We start from the raw sequence: 19,068 nt of genomic DNA on the forward strand, positions 1-19,068 counted from the left end.
CCTTTTGCAATGGTTTGCAATTTTTATGCCCATTGCGTTACATTTACTATATACTCTATATAATCATGTTGATGTTTATGCTTATCAAATAAAGATACTATCAACATATATATATATATATATATATATATATATATATATATATATATATATATCTTTATTAAGTAATTTGGGTAAACACATGTATAAACTGACATTGTATAGCAGAATATTTGTAAAAAATGATATTCAAGAAAAATGTATTTAATGTAGGCGAAATCGCATACCAAGTGCGCTATCCTCCTTTTGTTTATATCAGCCGTTGGTATGCATGAAACTAACCATATCAAGAATATGTTTGAATTGGGTCATTAAATTATATATGAAATTTACATTTATTTCCTCTTCTACACGAGTGATACTTTTATCAAAGACAGATGATTATCAATTTTTGTTTCAGCTATTTTATCATTGAATACTCATAAACTTACTAAAGCTATGTGTTCTTGCAGTTCGGGTGGTTGCATGACGTCTGGTAATCATCCTTTAGGCAATATATGAACGCAGCGATAAGCTTTTCTACCTACCGTGTGAATATGGAAACATATTTTGCATCTCACCACGCACAAGGGACGTAACTATTGAGTAACTCGGAAATTGCGTATTGGCATGAAACATGTCAGACAGCAGTGACGGTTAGCATGCGCAAACCAGATCATCTCAATGGTCATGGAATTTGCGAAACGCCGACTTAAACGAGACTGCCGAAACTCTGTTATATCAACCCATTTGCAGCAGCCTGTACTCGCTTCGGTTACAGGTAGACCGTGACCTATATATAGCTCGAAGGCACACGAAGTGGTAGCGAGTTTAATGTTCTTGATAAATAAGTGAAAATAACGAACATTGATTAATCTCATAAGGAAACAAAATTAAGAGATGGGCAAACACAGACCTCTGGACATACCAGAGCTTGGATTACTTGGCTAAGAGGAGTAAGCACCACCTTTCGACCGGTCATATCCACCGTGAACCCTATATCCTGTCAGATAAACGGAGTAATTCGTGGTCAAAATCAGTGTGTAAAGTACGGCCTAACTATTGGTATGAAACACGTCAGATAATGGTAATAATGATAAGAAGGATGTGCTTGGGTAGACAGAAATCTTATTTTGACTTAGAACATAAATCATGTACATTAAAAGACTGGACATTGAAAATATAATTTTCTGATAGCCTACTGTTGCAGAGATGCATGCATGTACTGTAGTTGATAAAACTGAATAATTCCAAAACAGCAACTTATAAGAGTTTGAAAGTTTCACAATTGTAAAGTGAATATTTCACAGTTTCGATATGCTTCGCGGAGAAAAAGGCATTGCGTGAAAATTCTTTTGCACATGATCACGAATTCTTCTGCGGGATTTTCATCGTCACCTAAGAAGAACAAATAAATGACATTTCAATTTCAATCTCACATAGAGACAGCTGTTCAGTTTGTTATCAATGCATAGAAAATACCAATATACATGTACATATATATATACTTCCTACCGTTTTTACTTCTTGATAGAGTGACAATCCCTGTTCACCACTGAAAAAGTAAATATTTAGGTATGTTATGGCCAGCTGATAAAAATGTCTGGTCTACTGTTATTTGTTGTAATGAAACTAACAAATAGAACAAGAATTCTACAGGAATACCTGATGAACCTACATCTGATAAATACACCAATAATTATACTTGAATACGTGATGAAAGTAAGGAATGAAAGTACTTTATACAGGAAATTGGTGATGAAACTGACAAATAAAGCAGGAATTCTACAGGAATGTGTGATGAAAGTAAGAAATAAGAAAATAATTCTACAGGAATATGTGATGAAAGTAAGAAATAAGATAAGGATTCTACAGGAATATGTGATGAAAGTAAGAAATCAGAGAATAATTGTACTCGAATACGTGATGAACTCTAATGGAATACAACCCGATCTACTTACAGTTCTCTCCCTATTCCAGACATTTTGAATCCTCCAAACGGTGTCTGTGGATTCACTACATCATAACAGTTTACCCTGAAACAGTATGTAGAAGATCAAGTAAATATCCAAACAAGGATATCAGGTTAAATATAACATTCATATACTAAGTTTTATTTTGTTGTAACTAATTTGCACTCTATGTTTCGTCTTTTAATAAGCCGTTATGGTTCAAGGATTGAATCAAACTAGATTTGTATAACCGTACGAGTTCCAGGCGTAGAACCACACAGTGATTCAATGTTGCTTTGTTAAATAATAGCATTGACTGAGAACGCAATGATCAATTCTAAGCTTAGGACGAGTGAATGAATTGTTTGTATTTGTTGAGAACCAAGTCATCAAATTCAGGCTTAAAACAGAGTGATGAATGCGGGCAATGGAGTACAACTGACTGATTCAATGCAGACATCCACCAGAGTGAATAAATGCTGGCTTTGACTTACGAACAAAGTAACTGAATGCTGGTACAACATAGTTTTAAAAATATGCTTAAAACAAGATGATTGTGTGCTGAAATTGGCTTAGCTAAAACTTGATTCCAATGTAGACTTTCAAAAGTGATAGAATTGTAACATGAGCTTAGAACACAGTGATTTAATACAGGCTTAGAAGAGAATAATTGAAAGCAGCAATCGGCATAAATTACAAGGACCCAATCCTGGCATCTGTTTAGTGCTAAAATGAATTACAACAGCTGTAAAATATCAGAGCATGACCGCAATTGAAAGCTATTGAAGCAAATAACAAACAAGAAATGTTCTAGAAATTATCATATGAATAACTTTGGTTACCTGATCAAGATATAGGACTCACGGCGGATGTGACCGGTTGACGGGGGATGCTTACTCCTCCTAGGCACCTGATCCCATCTCTGGTATATCCAGGGGTCCGTGTTTGCGCAACTCTCTATTTTGTATTGCTTATTGGAGCTATGAGATTGATCACTGTTTGTTATCTTCGCCTTTCATATAGCCCGATGTGGCAATATCAAACCAGATAAACTTAAAATTTATAGTATACGTAACGACAGTGAAGAAATAGGTTTTCTACTAGTCGTGGTCAGGAGACAGCACTAAGTTTGATCTCCATCAGGCAAAGAGTTCAAAAGATACTGCGTGGACAATATCTTCATGTGTAAAATCTAGCTTGACTCTTGAACTTTTAAATTGTGACCTCAAATCATTTGGTGTCATCTTCGCTTTAGGATGTATCAAAGTTTCAAGTTTGATATCCGTCAAGCAAAGGGTTATCAAGAGAGGACAATAACTTCCTAGGTGAAAGGTAAAAATAACGAACATTAACCTCATAACTCCTATAAGGAATACAAAATAAAGAGTTGGACAAACACGGACCCCTAGACATAACGGAGGTGGGATCATGTGCCTAGTAGGAGTAAGCATCCCCTGTCGACCGGTCACACCCGTTGTGAACCTTATGTCTTGATCAGGTAACGGAGTAATCCGTAGTCAAAATCAGTGTGCCAAGAACGGCTGAACAATCGGTATGAAACATGTCAGTCAGCATTTGACCCGATGATACGTTGTATTGGCAAACTAGATCATTATAACGACCTTATAATTTGCGAAATGTTGACTTTAAACGAGAAAAATCAACGAGACTGTTGAAACCCCTGTAACAGCAACTTGTTTGTCAGTGGCCTGTCTTATTTAAAAGCTGATCATACGCAAAACAAGCTCTTGCGTATTGAATCAGTTGAGATATATAAACACCATATGAAGGTGATAATAGAATAATGCTACATTAAAATATGGGAAATCGACGGTGGAGAAGCTGAAATCCTCACGTATGTCATAAAGATGTACAAAGCATATGTGGGGGACTCTATGGTGTCTTCTATCTCGAATTCATAAGGATATATCGAATCGACATATTATCAATTGATTGTATATTTGTTTAACGTTCCTCCCGAGAATGTTTCACTTCTATGGAGACGTCACCAACATGTATACCGATGAAGGGCTTAACATTAAGGTCTATGCTTGGCGCTTAAGGCCATAGAGTAGTGAGGGTTCTTTAGCGTGCCACACCCAATATGACACGGGATATCCGTTTTTAAGGTTATCGCCGGGAACCCATGACATTCACACCTGATGTCGGGCTGGTGATGGAACTGTCACTACCTGATTTAACGACTTGGGTCTGTCGCTGCCGGGATTCGAACTCCGACCTAAGCATGCAGGGACAATGCTCTACCTCTAGACCACAGCGGTGATTGAATCGACATATGGAACTCTAATGTCAAGGAGAGTCATTGACTTGTCAGTGTACTACGCTTGCTGTCTGCCAAGGAAAGGATTCTGCAGATGTTGAGCAGACACTATCTTCCTATCATCAGGCTAGTTTGCCCGTTGAGCTTGCGACTTTAAAATCACTAGACATCATCTACTCCTTAGGATGTATCAGTGTACTAAATTTGATTTCTATGAATCAAAGACTTCAAAAGATATTGGTAGACAATATCTTCCTATGTTCAGAGTAGAATGGCCTCTGACCTTGTCGATCAAAATTAACAGGGTCATCTGATTAGATAAAATAATATGACCTAAAAAATCTGCGAAAGACATCTACTTCTTAGTAGCATAACACGTTTGACGCTTTCTAAATATATTGAGTGTACAATGTCTTTTCATAGATTGTACATTGAACTTTGACCTCAAAATCAATACGGGTCATCTACATATGTAATATCTGGGTGAAATCAGTAAAATGAGTTTAATGATTGTCAAGAAGATGGTTCTTAAGATATAAACGACCAAATTTTAATTAACTGATCGACATACCATACGACCGATCGAAAGGTGAAATCCAGTATGCCCTCCTGTTAAGGAATGGGAGACAGAATTAGTTCACCCACTATATTATGGTTTTAAAATAATTCTAGATAAAATCTACCGTACTTCATCGCACTCAATGAAATGTTTCAAGGCACGATGTTGTATGTTCTGAATCACTCATTACCACACTGATCCAGCTCGGACACCTTGCGCGAACATCATGGTGTTGTTAATGTCTTTGGTACATATGCCGGCAGCAAGACCATATTCTGTAGCATTTGCGCGTTCAATAGCCTCATCCAGTGTTTTAAACTTTAAAAGCTGTTGTACGGGGCCAAAAATCTGGGGTAAAAATAGAAACATATATAAATAATGAGCAATAGAGAGATCAATTAGCAGCCTACTACAGGAGAACAGAAGGAGAACTCTACTGAAACTGTCAGAAATGTGGCTCTGATAAATATTTGAAGGTATTTCGGGATACAAATTTAGTGTTGAGATTTTCTTGAGGATGATGCTGATGTTAACAAACAGAGACACAACGAGTGAATCACGCGCAGAAAAGGTTGTAAATCAAAGGTGTTTATGACCGATGGATTTTATCGCCACAGGGCTACAGTTCTGCAGCTACTTTGAGAAAAGACCGATCATCACCTCTTCTTTGGCAATCCTCATGTTGTCCTTCACTCCAGAAAATACAGTCGGTTTAATGAAGAAGCCTTCCCCTCCAACTGAAGCGCCACCACACTCCACATTAGCGCCATCTTTCTTCCCGGATTCAATGAGATCCAAAACTTTGTTGTACTGGTCCTCATCTACCTGATATTGAAGAGTTTTTATTCAGTTTTACATCTATCAAACTATCTAACACCTCTAACGAATATGAAATTGATAGTACCTGTGGACCCTGAAGTGTTTTAGGATCAAATGGATCTCCGGTAACCGTCTGTCTTTTCTCCGCCAGTTCTCGACTTTTGGCCACAAACTGATCGTAAATCTTTTCGTGCACGAAGGTTCTACTTCCGGCCACACAGCATTGACCAGCGTTGTTCATCACCCCATTGTGTGCAAATAGAACTGCATCATCAACTGAAAACATAATAACGCCTTCCAGACTTGCAATATCATGAGAGTTGCCACGACAAGGTAATATTTTGTGGCTGAATTTCATCCTTGAGGACGGTGGACATCACGCAGGAGAGTTCAGGCAACTACTGTTCAACGTTAAAATCTTATATTCCTTTAGAATTCAAGTATATCAACCACATCTTGTCAACTAGGATATGTTGTTAATACACGAGGTTCCACTAATAATGATATGGTACTTCCCCGACATCACATGTGTACAGTGGCTAGTTTAGGACAGGTGGAAGAATCTGTTTTAAAACTTCGTTCCCAAGAAATACAATTCGTTCCCAAGAAATAAAATTCGTTCGGGTGTATATCTTGTATAGATTAAAAAAAACCACACACCCCTTTCAAGGAATACCAAGAAGAAATAAAAGTAATCACATTTCGACAGAATACTAAGACAAAAATAATCAGTCAGAAAATTTGAAGTCTTATAAATACCTGATCCGCAAGAAATCTAACTATATGGAATTCTTCACAACCGAATTTGTTTTTGATAAACTAAAGAATGGCGACGAGTGACATACCGGAAAAGCGCTTACTTTCCTTTGAATGGAATATAGGTTACACATTTCTAAAATGAGCCCTCTCCGAGAAATTATTCGCTAATATTTATAAAATAATATGCAATCAATTAGATAAGTCTTTTGTATTGGTTTTAGCAATCGTCCTGTGAGAACATTTTCATGTTTGTGACGTCATGCACTAGCTGAACATACATGCAATGTTTGGTTGAATAAAGTACCACTGAGGAACCCCGTAGTGATTCGGGTAAAAATAGGTCCTCAGTACTCCTGCTTGTTGTAAGAGACGACTACATGAGGCGGTCCTTCGGATGAGACCGCAAAACCTGAAGTCCCGTGCCACAGCAGGTGAGGCACGATAAAGATTTCCCTGCTCAAAGATCGCAAGCGCCGAACATAGGCCTATATTTTACAGCCCTTCTTTGTTAATGGTGATGCCTCCATATGAGTAAGATATTTTCGAGCGAGACGTTAAACAATATACAACCAACCAATTAAGATATTCGCCTTCAAATTCAAATAAGATATAGAAACCATTATTTTTTTAAGCATTGCCAAAATTCAATCACGGCATTGAAAAGTCAGTACGTGATCGTGATACAATACAATTAGTGTTCTTGTGTAATAAGATCGAGGCTGTGAGCAGTTGGTAGTTTTCCTAACATCATGTGCAACAAACTACAGCAAACAAGTCAAATAGAATGATACCCATAACATCAACCAAGTTTTGAATATATGTGCATCAATGACATCCGATTACAGAGCAAGGACTTTCATGATAAATGGGGTATCTTGAATTTCCGTCACTAATTTTTCAACCTACGATCAGCATCATCCATGATGACGTTCGGACTTTTCCCGCCAAGTTCCAGAGAAGTGCGTTTAATATTGGTCGTACCAGCAGCTTGAAGAATAAGCTTGCCGACCTACAAAAAAGAACACACTGATAGCATTCACTCAGAAATACGTCTATTACGACGAAAGTGAGTCAATGCGTTTCTTCCTCGAACATTTTCCGACTGACCTCGGTAGATCCTGTGAAGGCGATCTTGTCCACATCCGGATGCGCTGTCAGAGCTGCTCCAGCCGTGGGTCCGTAACCAGGGACGACGTTGACAACACCAGGAGGAAATCCGGCCTTTAAAAAACCCATTCAAGTTTTTTGTTCAACAGGCAATGTACATAAAAAGCAACCTCAATATAGAAATCACGTGGTCATGTCGTACCTCTAAGCAGAGAGCAGCCATGAACAGTGCAGACAATGGGGTTTGTTCCGCGGGTTTGATAACAACAGTACAACCACATGCTAGGGAAGGGCCTACCTTCCAAACGAACATGGCTGAGGGGAAATTCCACTATGAAATAAAATGCATGAAAAAATCAAAATGAAATTTTAGAAACTAAATATGCTTGTGAAACCTATTGATTGTACACTATGTACAGACTTGACATAACATCACGAAACTGCAGGATCAGCTCAATCAATAAGTTTGTACACGTCCATACCGGAATTATCTGACCACAAACTCCAACAGGTTCATGTCGGGTGAAGCAAAAGTAGTCTCCATCTGAAAATAAAATAGAAATTCAGGTTAACGAATTTGGTTATAATTCCACATTTGACAATCCAACTTTATACCTCAAGTTCCCTTTAAAAAGACAAAGTTCTTCAAAATCATTTTTGGGTTTATTGTGACGAATGAACATGAATTATATCCTTTTATTTTGATGTGTCTAATACTGTAAATACCTTGATGTACGCGAGGAATTTATTATTGCGTAGTTTCGCGAGAAACATCACTCATAAAAAATAGTTCTCGCTTTTATTGCTAAAATTCATGCCAAAACTTCTGGTCAACAAAGCACTCGCGAATTTATTTTCTTGTGATTTGACGTCCATGTGTCATTTCGCGATAATAAGGACTCGCGTAAAATAAGGAATACAGTACGTGATTCCCTCTTCTACTCTTATGGACCATACTCATTGTTCGTCATCTTCATTTTTTTTATAGTTCCTACACAGGTAAAATAAAAAATTCAATAAATCAAGGTACAAGCACATCCATACCCATAGGAATTGTTTTTCCGCCGATTTTGTCAGCGAATCCCGCGTAGTAGCGGAGGATACCCGCGGACCATAAGGTTTCCCCATATGCCTGAAGATATGGCTTCCCCATGTCCAGTGTAATCAAGCTCTACAAAAAACTTCATTGAAAAGACTAAACGTACATTAAAATTGTTACATCATATATGAAAATGATATTTTTTTCATCATTACCGCAATCATTTGTGCGTCTCTTTCAAACAGTTCTGCGAGTTTGTACAGAAGTCGACCTCTCTGACTGGCGTCCATCCGTCTCCATGGCGACCCTAATTTGAAAGCTTCCTTGGCAGCAGCCACGGCCTTGTCTATGTCCTCCTACGAACGTCAAGGTCATTTTATGTTATAAAAAGTATAATAGGGACACAAGTCAACAAATATAAATATTAGAAATTGTGTTTGTTATTGATTCCGCGTTACCTTGTCACCTTCAGCTACGTCACAGATCTTTTTGCCTGTTGATGGGTTAATAGTTGGGAATTTTCTGCCGCTGACGGAGTCCACGAACTCATTGCTCATGAAAATCTACAATATACACGGTATACAGCATTTAATTAACATGTTAGTTACTATCAGATAAATAACGAACATTCATCAATCTAACAACTCCTATAAGGAATGCAAAATTAAGAGTTAGGCAAACACGGACCCCTGGGTATACCAGAGGTGGGATCAAGTGCCTCGGAGGAGTAAGAATCCCATGTCAACTGGTCATACCCGCCGTTAGTCCTATATCTCGTTCAAGGAAATGTAGTAACCCGCAGTCAAAATCACTGTAAAACAGCCGAACAATCGGTATGAAACAAGTCAGACAGCATTTGACCCAAAGATAGGTTGTATTAGCAAACTAGATCTTTATAACGACCATAGAAATTCAAAAACTGACCATACGCAGAACAAGCTTTTGCGTATCGAATCAGTTGAGAGACATACACACCCTATGCAGGTGATAACGGAATATTGCTACATAAATATGGGAAGTTGACGATGGGGAGAATGAAATGATATGATCTAGTAGTATCGTTTTTGTAGTGGCTTCATATTTAAGGTCGTTAAACTGTCTAACCCGACACCTGTGTAATTCGTATGAATTCTAATCTCAACCCTTCTTTACCCTCCACAATTATCTCCGTTTCTCTCAATGTAATCCGACATACGGTTTCATGACAAGCAGAAATTTGTTTCCCAGGGTATGTTGGAGGAGGAATTGAAATTTAAGTGGACGTGGCTAAATGTTCTTGTCAAGCAAAAGATAAACAAAGGTTTTTGCCCGATCTTCAAAATTCTAAATCGTGTGTGAGCAGGAGAAAGGCATTCATCCTACGCTACCTGTTTAGTTCATAACTTACGCTTACTTTCTTCTCACGCACTATTACTATCGTATCTATAATATTTTAGTAGACGTCATCCAATACATCTTTATTTTCAATGAAAAACTAATTGTAATGACCATTCTTAAAAAATGGGGAGAGGCACCAAACATGCCTGTATTAGGAATGTTTCATTGCTTAAAAACTGATTTGTTTGATCGTTTTAAGTCATTTCGAAACATTTTCACTAGATTTTACTAGGTCCAGGTGAAGAAACATCCGTGGCGGAGCCAGGAGGTCCGACCCTTTTTGTCAGAAATTTTTGTTAAAAAGGTAACACTAACGCATTTTGAGAGTGGATCCCCCCTTTGAAAACCAAAATTAATGGTAGAGCTCCTTTGAAAAATTGCCGGATCCGCCCTTGAGGATTGATTTAGAAATATAGATGCATGTTGCTCAGGGTGGTAGCACTTAACGTTCTTTGTATCTATCCATCGTGCCAATGCCTGTCTTTTTCTTTCAGTATACTCATTTGACCCATGGTGTATTCATACACAACCAAACGAAATATATTTTTCGATAATGCACATTTTCTTGAGTATAAAAGGGGGAATATAAATATCTTTGTAAGATAGAGAGGACAAAATTAGGTCCAGTGCTTAAAGGTCTGTATTAGCACTTGAATAAGCACTTGCCATTTTCATGCACCTTCAGTTCTAAAGGAAAATACTAAATGTTAGTGCCTTGCATTCATTGGGGGAAAATACATGGAGCTCTCTGGGAAAAATTCAAGATCCCTACGCCATTTAGTTGCCAACTGCTATGAATGGTGTTCCCTGTATGATCCACCTTTGTGATTGTTTCTGTAGCGTACGTTCCGTGTCATTGATTACCCCCGCACGCACGCACACACACACACACACACACACACACACACACACACACACACACACACACACACACACAAGATTTAGAACGTGTACCAAGAAAATAGACAGTTTACTGTGGATAATTAATACCAGCTAATTGGATTATCTGGACATTTATTTATACCTGATTACTCGGTGATGCGATACCCGTAATACGCTGTAAATGTGGTCTAAATATAACCTTAGTCAAGGTCGCTTTAACGAAAATAGAATCCCTTTCAAAGTAGAACTGTTTATTCGTAGGACGTACTTTCCATAAACTGTTTTCAGTCAAAATGTAAGACGTGATTCGGAATATCCTAAGACCAACACATTCAAATACTCTGATACAATGCAATCCTCTAAATAGATAATAATTTAAATGTTTGAAATATACACTGTGCTGATAACATATGTAGTGATGTGCAGACGGATTTTCATAGAGCTATTGTTAATCAATTCGTCTGCACGCCACTGTGTACGAAAAGCACCATCGTCATAAAATTTAAAAATGCTTTAATAAATGCACCTCCGATTACGTATATCCAACTAAATGAATTCTTGATTGCCAAATTCAATAAATCATATCCTATTCATATTTGCAACATTCATATACATGTACCTATCTTTGTGTCAAAATGTTGATAAATGAGAACGAATATGCAATATTGCACATCAAAACCATCTATGGACGTCAATTTTCCATTATACTTATAAACTAAAAGAATAAACCCTAATAAGCATGTCAGTCCAGTAACTTGTCCTTTTGTACTTGTTCGTACAATATTTTGATTATACATCTGTGAGTCCAATATCTTTTTACACAAAACATTGAATTTGAAATTATTGTATTATACAGTAGAGGACACAACTAGTGAATCATACACGCACGTCCACGGACACATCGTCAGCAGTCGTATTCTTTCCTGAAATCACCACTCCTTTCACCAGCGAGAGTTCCATCATTTTCAGCAGAAACCCTTTTTCACCTTGGATTACTCCGTTTACATCATCAAAATATGGGACTCTCGGCGCGTGTGACCGCTCGACGGAGGATACCCACTCCTCCTACGCTCTGGTATATCCAGGGCTCCGTGTTTGCCCAACTCTCTATGTTGTATTCCTTATGAGTTAGGAGATTTGTCACTGTTCGTTATCTTCACCTTTATAAGAGTTTTGAGATTGTTTACTGTTCGTTATCTTCACCTTCATAGGAGTTATGAGATTGATCACTGTTCGTTATCTTCACCTTCATAAGAGTTATGAGATTGATCACTGTTCGTTATCTTCACCTTTCATCGTACACTACGTACTTCCTTCTTTTGCTCTGGTCCCGTGGTATCCGGGTTTGAATGGGTCTTCAGTACCCCTTGCTTGTCGTAGAAGGCGATTAAATGGGGCGGTCCTTCGGACGAGACCGCAAAAACCGAGGTCCTGTGTCACAGCAGGTGTGACACGATAAAGATTCCTCCCTGCTCAAAGGCCATAAGCGCCGAGCATAGGCTTAAATTTTGCAGCCTTTCACCGGCAATGGTGACATTTCCATATGGGTAAAATATTCTCGAGAGGAACGTTAAACAATATTTAATCAATCAATTAATATTCTGCTTTGTTGACGCTCTGACCGCGATTGAGCGATTTCCGGTCTTTGCTGGGATTAGTCGTTTGTCAGATGATTGATGCAATCTTGTAATTGCAGTAGTTCCTCAATGACGATTTGTAACATTCCCATTCAATCCATGAAGTGTATGAACCTCGGCACATCATCGAATTATAATATCTTCGAAGCCTTTTGCTTTTCGTACATAACTCCGTTGAAATCCTATCATTCTAAATCAAGAAGGAATAAATATAAATAAACGATGCACAACTCAACAGTACGACAAACGGGATGATTTCAGCTTCTCCATTGTCAACTCCCCATATTTATGTAGCAATATTCCATTATCAACTGTGTATGGTGTTTATATCTCTCAACTGACTCGATACGCAAGAGCTTGTTCGGCGTATGGTCAGTTTTCAAATCGAGACAGGCATCTGACAATCAAATTGATGGTACAGGGGTTTCAACAGTCTCGATTGAAATCAGCATTTCGCAAATCATATGGTCGTTATAACGATCTAGTTCGTCAATACAACCTATCATTGGGTCAAATGCTGTCTGACATGTTTCATACCGATTGTTAGGCCGTTCGTGACACACTGATTTTGACTACGGATAATTTCGTTTACCTGATCAGGATATAGGGCTCATGGCGGGTGTGATCGGTCAACAGGGGATGCTTACTCCTCCTAGGCACCTGATCCCACCTCTGGTATATCCAGGGGTCCGTGTTTACCGAACTATATATTTTGTATTGCTTATAGGAGTTATGATATTGAACATTGTTCGTTATCCCCACCTTTCATAGGTATATTTTCAACAACACTCTATCAAAAACGATGGGAGAGAGCATTCGAAGAACTCGTACCCAGCCCTTTTGTCTTTAATATGTTGATGATAAAATATGTTCAATTCATTTCAGAAAATGATAGGATTTTGCATAAATCGCTATGCACGTATAAATGATTGACTGATTGGAAAGCAAAAATAATTTTGTCCTGAATAAAATTCTCACCCAATATTCTCAAATCTCTTCACAATGCATCGTTCAAGCTAATCCACATTTACATGTGCCCCCTGTGAAAGGGACTCCATTACGCGAACTAAATGAACTGTAGGGTGACGATGGTTCAGGGCGTGTCATGCGTGAATTAAACCGACACGTGAATTGTTATAACACTGGGCTGTGTCAGGTGTTCGAAAGAAAAAAAATGCTCTGACTATATTGCATATGTTTGCTGTGATATTAAATTGGCTTGGGCATAACTGAAGAGACAATATTTGTCGAAATGCGCATCTGGTGCATCAAAATCGGTACCGTGAAAGGTGAAGATAACGAACAGTAATCAATCTCATAACTCCTACAAGTAATACAAAATAGATAGTTGGGCAAACACGGACCCCTGGACACACCCGTATAATTTTTACATTACGACCCCTGGGTCGAGGCCTCTGCTGGTGGACTGTTAGTCCCCGAGGGTTTCTACATCCCAGTAGCTAAGTTCTTCGTTACTAGCTTGAAAATACGGATGTTTATTTAAATGCTGTAATAAAATTTAGAAATTCATTTCAAAATTGAGGATTATCTCCCTCGTGCATAGCTCTTATACTTGGACGAATTTGGCTCCAGTTTTTTTTTGGGGGGGACTCTAGTTTTCCTTTTAGCTCTTACAAGTTTATTGTTATTTCGAATTTCCTAAATTTGTCGAAATGCGCATCTGGTGTATCAAATATGGTACCGTATAAGTTTTACATTGTATATTGTACCAGATAATATGGATACATATGAAACCAATAAAAGAAAGGCATAGATTTAGACAAAAAGCAAAGTTTAGATTTATCTACGGTTGGGAAAAGAAATCGCGAAAGAAAATGTTTTACGTAAGACATGATCACCATACGGTTTATTCTAACAATATCGGACTCGCTTCGGCGCTTACGCGGCTTGTACAGCGAGTCAATGTTTTTCAGAATGAACTGGTTTAGGCTTAAGACCTTTACATTCCTAGAGAATAAATTATACAGGACTGTTATTTCTTCACACATTACTCATTGAGCGTGTTCCTACCTTTGTATGGAGAATCTCTGGGTTACGAATGGGTGCTGGTGTGTCCTCCATGTCTGTATGCCCAACTCCGTATATGGAATACCGTTTTCGCCATCGTGATATTTATTCAAGGGAGTACGTTCATTTACTGAAAATCATTCATCTCAAAGGGAGTCTTTCGTTCTTTGATCAGGTCTCCCTTTTTTGGTAGAAGATGATTTTAAGTTTGATTGAAAATTTATTAATGCATTTGGATAAATATAAAAATAATATACATATAGCAAAGACATATATATGTTATATATGTCTCTGATCATAGCAGTATATATGTATATGAATTAGATGTATTTAAAGTTTTCGCCGTTTATTTTTACTATCGTGTATAAAAATGAAAAATAGGTATTAAACATGTAGCAGCATATACATCTACATGTAGAAATTAAATGCTTCAATCTTTAGGTTCCCGTGGGGATCCGGGTTAGAATAGATCCTCAGTACCCCTTGCTTGTCGTAAGAGGCGACTAAATGAGGCGGTCCTTCGGATGAGACCGCAAAAACCGAGGTCCCGTGTCGCAGTAGGTGTGGCACAATAAAGATCCCTCCCTGCTCAAAGGCCGTAAGCGCCGAGAATAGGCCTAAAATTTTCAGCCCTTCACCGGCAATGGTGATGTCTCCATATGAGTGAAAGATTCTCTAGAGGGACGTTAAACAATATACAATCAATCAATTTTTCGCCATTCATATTCATGTATATTTCACTATTTTCAGAGAGTGTGTATATTAAAATTTCCAAGAAACTACGAAAATGTTCTCCGTGGAATGATCAATAGTTATCTATACAATGGTCATTATGTTACGTCATACATTAATACTATCAATCAATCAATCGTAACCGGGAGGTCGTGAGTTTGAGCCCCCCTCGTGTCATGACCGCGTCAAACCTAAGATGTCAACATAAAGATGTAGGACATTTAGGAGTGACGATCACGGGTTTTTGGGATATTTCCTTAAAACGGAGATCACGTGTTACTACAGGCGTCGACTCGTTAAAATATTTTAAAAAGAGCACTCACTGCTGTGACCCTGAGTGTTAACCATAGATCTAAATTTGGTACTCCCCCCTACAGCTGGTGACGTCTCAATCTAAGTGAAAAATTCTCGAAGGAACGTTAAACAAACAAACATAATAGACATATATATGCAGCTACCGGTAGTAATTCTGATTTTTTTTCTTCAGCTGCTCTCATAAGACAGTGATGCCTGTACGCAAGTGTTCGCCTTTATATATACTATCCGTTGTACTTGTGTTACTAGCAAATCAGTCACAATAGTAATACCATATAACATAGCATATACCATATGGAAGGTGAAGATGCCGAACAGTGATCAATCTCATAATTCCTATAAAGGCGAAGATAACGAACAGTGATCAATCTCATAATTCCTATAAAGGCGAAGATAATGAACAGTGATCAATCTCATAACTCCCACAAGCAATACAAAATAGAGATTTGGGCAAACACGGAGCCCTGGACATACCAGATGTGGGATCAGGTGCCTAGGAGAAGTAAGCATCCCCTGTCCACCCTTCACACCCACCATGAGCCCTATATCTCGATCAGGTAAACGGAGTAATCTGTATATAACTCTATATATTATATACTGCATATATCAATAATTCCAATGTTATTTATTACAATTGTTTTAATTGGACAAAAATAGATCTAACCGAGAATTTACACCTCGATAAATTCCAAAACGCTATGTATACATACGCGCCTGAAAATAAATAACATAGTGCGGAGAAACTACAGTGTATATAAATTTTTGAAATTGATGATACAAGGAACGAATAGGAATTATGAGAATCAAACATTCTTTGTGAAGAAATTATCGATGTGTAAACTCTGGACATTTTATCCACAAACTTAACATCAAAGTGTTCTGCTAAATTCTTTAAAAAGACTGTTTAATACTATAATATCCATTGAGTATTCTGATGGACAAGTGCCCTGGGGTAATCCCAAACCCTATTTCGTAATTGTTGAGAAACATTTAAAACAATTGAGGTCCTCTTCCTTAAACCATATGAATTCCTGCCGCACGCATTAAGATGCATCGTGCATTCTGATGGGCAATTGCCCCGGGGTCATCCCAAACCTTATCATGTTTTGATTGTTCAAATATCTTTAAAATACATGTAGTTGAGATTTCGACCCTTAAACATATATGGTCTTGTTACACATGACACAATGCACTGAACACCAGATATTTGTTCATCGTTTTTCCACCCATTTTGCACCACGATGTGAAAATTCCGAAGACTTATTACACATCGAATGGGCACTACCAATCATCTTCAAAAAGATGATTTTTCTAATGCATAAAATGTAAGGAGTTCTGGAAAACAGATTGTTCTATAGAAAAACGTGTTTTTCAACCCCAATTGGACCCAGGGCGACAATGAAAATTCCTGAAACTTATTGTACATCTTAAGGACACCACCAATTACCTTCCAACAGATGAGTTGGCTACTGCGTAAAATGTAAGAGGAGTTCTGGAAACCATCTGGGTGGTGGGTTTTTTGTTTTTGTTTTGTTTGTTTCTTGTTTTTAGAAGAAAAAATCGCCGTTATTCAACCTCCAGGATGAGAATGGAAAATATGAAACTTTATTGCACATCTACAGGTCACCATCAATCATCATTTGGCTACTGCATTAAATGTAAGAGGAGTTCCGAGAACCAGGTGTTTTTTGTTGTTGGTTTTTTTTGGGGGGTGGGGGGGGGGGGGGTGGGCGTCATTTCTCGACCTCCATTTTGCCTCCAGGGTGAACATGAAAAATCTCGAACCATATTGCACATCTATCGAACACCACCAATTATCATTCAAAAAAGATGATTTTGCTACTGCGTAAATTGTAAGAGGAGTTCTAGGAACCAAGTTTTTGTAGTAGGAAAACGTCATTTTGACTCATATTTTACTCCAGCTGAGTAAAATTAACCTTATTGCACAACTACGGAAAACCACCTATCACAATTCAAGAGTTTAATTGGTTACTGTTTAAAATATGAGTTTGAGCAAAAAGAAAGTGACAGACGGACGGGTAAAATAATTGACGGAGAATAACTAACTATAACAGAAACAGTGATTATGGTTTGGGGTGTACAGGATAAAATAATCAATATCATTTTACAAACAACGAATAAAGGCGTTTTCTATTCTATTTCAAATTGACGTAAACAGAACATTCTCGGAATGGGGAAAAATAATGAACAGTGATCAATCTCATAACTCCTATGAAGAATATAAGATAAAGTTGGGCAAACGCAAAGCACTGGATATACCAGAGGTGGGATCAGGCGACTAAGAGGAGTAAGCATGCTTGTTGACCAGTCACATCCCCCGTGATCAGTATCAAATATCTTGATCAGGTAAACAGAGTAATCAGTATGTAAAGAACGGTAATTAAATACGTCAGATTGCATTCAACATAATGACAGGTTGTATTTGCAAATACGATTACTATAATGATCATAGAATTTGCGAAATGGTGACTTCAAACGAGACCGTTGAAACCCTATGGCACAAATGAGACTGTTTAAATCCCTGGGGTTTAATCTTATTTGTCAGTATCTGGCCTCGATTTAAAAATTGATCATATGCAGAACATGTCCCATGTGTATGTATGAAAGGTGGAGATAACGAACAGTGATCAATATCAACTCAGTTGAGAGGTATAAACACCGTGTGCAGGTGATAATGGAAATCATGAATAACTATGCCTTGTCACATCTAATCTGGTGCTGTTCCTAAAAAAACGGTTGCGATGTTTCTGAAATTCTCTATATGAATGTATTGAGTAATCAAAGAAATGTTATAGACATAAACCAGAAGATATACCATCTTTTTTGAGAAAGTAGGAATCCTGTCAAAGGGAGATTATGATGTACAGATCATGACCAAACATACCGACATTCTCTCTTAATTTCGATATTTCATAGCATACACATGTATCCCTCATTGTAAACATGGAAGGTGATTTTTTCTTTCTGTGAAACTGATGATAAATATATATGCGTTCTTCCTCCCAGCAATGCTAGAGTACAAAGTCAGATTTCAGTATTCCACATGTGACCTTTCCCTCCGTTTTGTATCAGTTGTGTGTCAGGGATATCACATGCAAGCCATACTGAAGGTCTAACTATAAGTATGCATTTAGATGTTGGATTTAAAAAAGATATACGTTTTAAATTCCCGAACTCCTAGTTTCTGTGGAAACGAGGGGGTTATTTATATTCGGTCTTTCCTATCCCCCTCGTTTCTGTCCAAGCCTTCATAAAGTATGTGGCGAATCAGTCGCGCTTCGGTTTGAATTTATTTCAGTTTACATTTGATGTGAATCGTTCGAAAACTTAGGTAAATCAATTCATAAATGATTTTGTCGCAAGGGAATACAATTGAAACCATTCAATTCCACACTAGAGCAACGATGATCGTCGTCATTTCGAACACTACATCCTTTCGCTATCAAATTCGCCTCCATGATAAACAATGACTTCAGCGCATGCGTCAATTCATTTTGTAAAACACTTAGAGGCCCAAAAGAGGTGATAAGACTTACTTATTA

General features: G+C 37.9%; 1 protein-coding gene across 1 annotated transcript; it reads right to left on the reverse strand.

Annotated features, from left to right (window-relative positions):
* Positions 1 to 1,129: 1,129 nt before the first annotated feature.
* On the reverse strand, positions 1,130 to 14,545 carry LOC125652319 (aldehyde dehydrogenase 1A1-like). The gene is made up of 14 exons (XM_048881410.2): positions 14,462 to 14,545; positions 8,993 to 9,097; positions 8,750 to 8,890; positions 8,540 to 8,666; positions 7,978 to 8,039; positions 7,698 to 7,826; positions 7,496 to 7,609; positions 7,295 to 7,397; positions 5,715 to 5,905; positions 5,471 to 5,635; positions 5,001 to 5,158; positions 1,980 to 2,054; positions 1,534 to 1,573; positions 1,130 to 1,416 (listed from the first exon to the last, which is right to left on the reverse strand). Exons 1-14 carry the CDS (start codon positions 14,510 to 14,512, stop codon positions 1,384 to 1,386), a joined length of 1,494 nt encoding a protein of 497 aa, XP_048737367.2. The 5' UTR covers positions 14,513 to 14,545; the 3' UTR covers positions 1,130 to 1,383.
* Between the last annotated feature and the right edge of the window lie 4,523 nt (positions 14,546 to 19,068).

This window comes from Ostrea edulis, chromosome 5 (genome assembly GCF_947568905.1).
Source record: "Ostrea edulis chromosome 5, xbOstEdul1.1, whole genome shotgun sequence".
NCBI lineage: Eukaryota > Metazoa > Mollusca > Bivalvia > Ostreida > Ostreidae > Ostrea > Ostrea edulis.

What these genes read in the sequence shown, in the direction of transcription:
- LOC125652319 (XM_048881410.2), bottom strand. Translation starts at nt 14,512, where the DNA reads ATGGAGGACACACCAGCACCCATTCGTAACCCAGAGATTCTCCATACA. An exon ending in TTTGTGGTCAGATAATTCCG is followed by an intron (nt 7,827 to 7,977) that starts GTATGGACGTGT and finishes TTTATTTCATAG; the next exon opens with TGGAATTTCCCCTCAGCCAT. An exon ending in TCTATCAAGAAGTAAAAACG is followed by an intron (nt 1,417 to 1,533) that starts GTAGGAAGTATA and finishes TGTTCTTCTTAG; the next exon opens with GTGACGATGAAAATCCCGCA.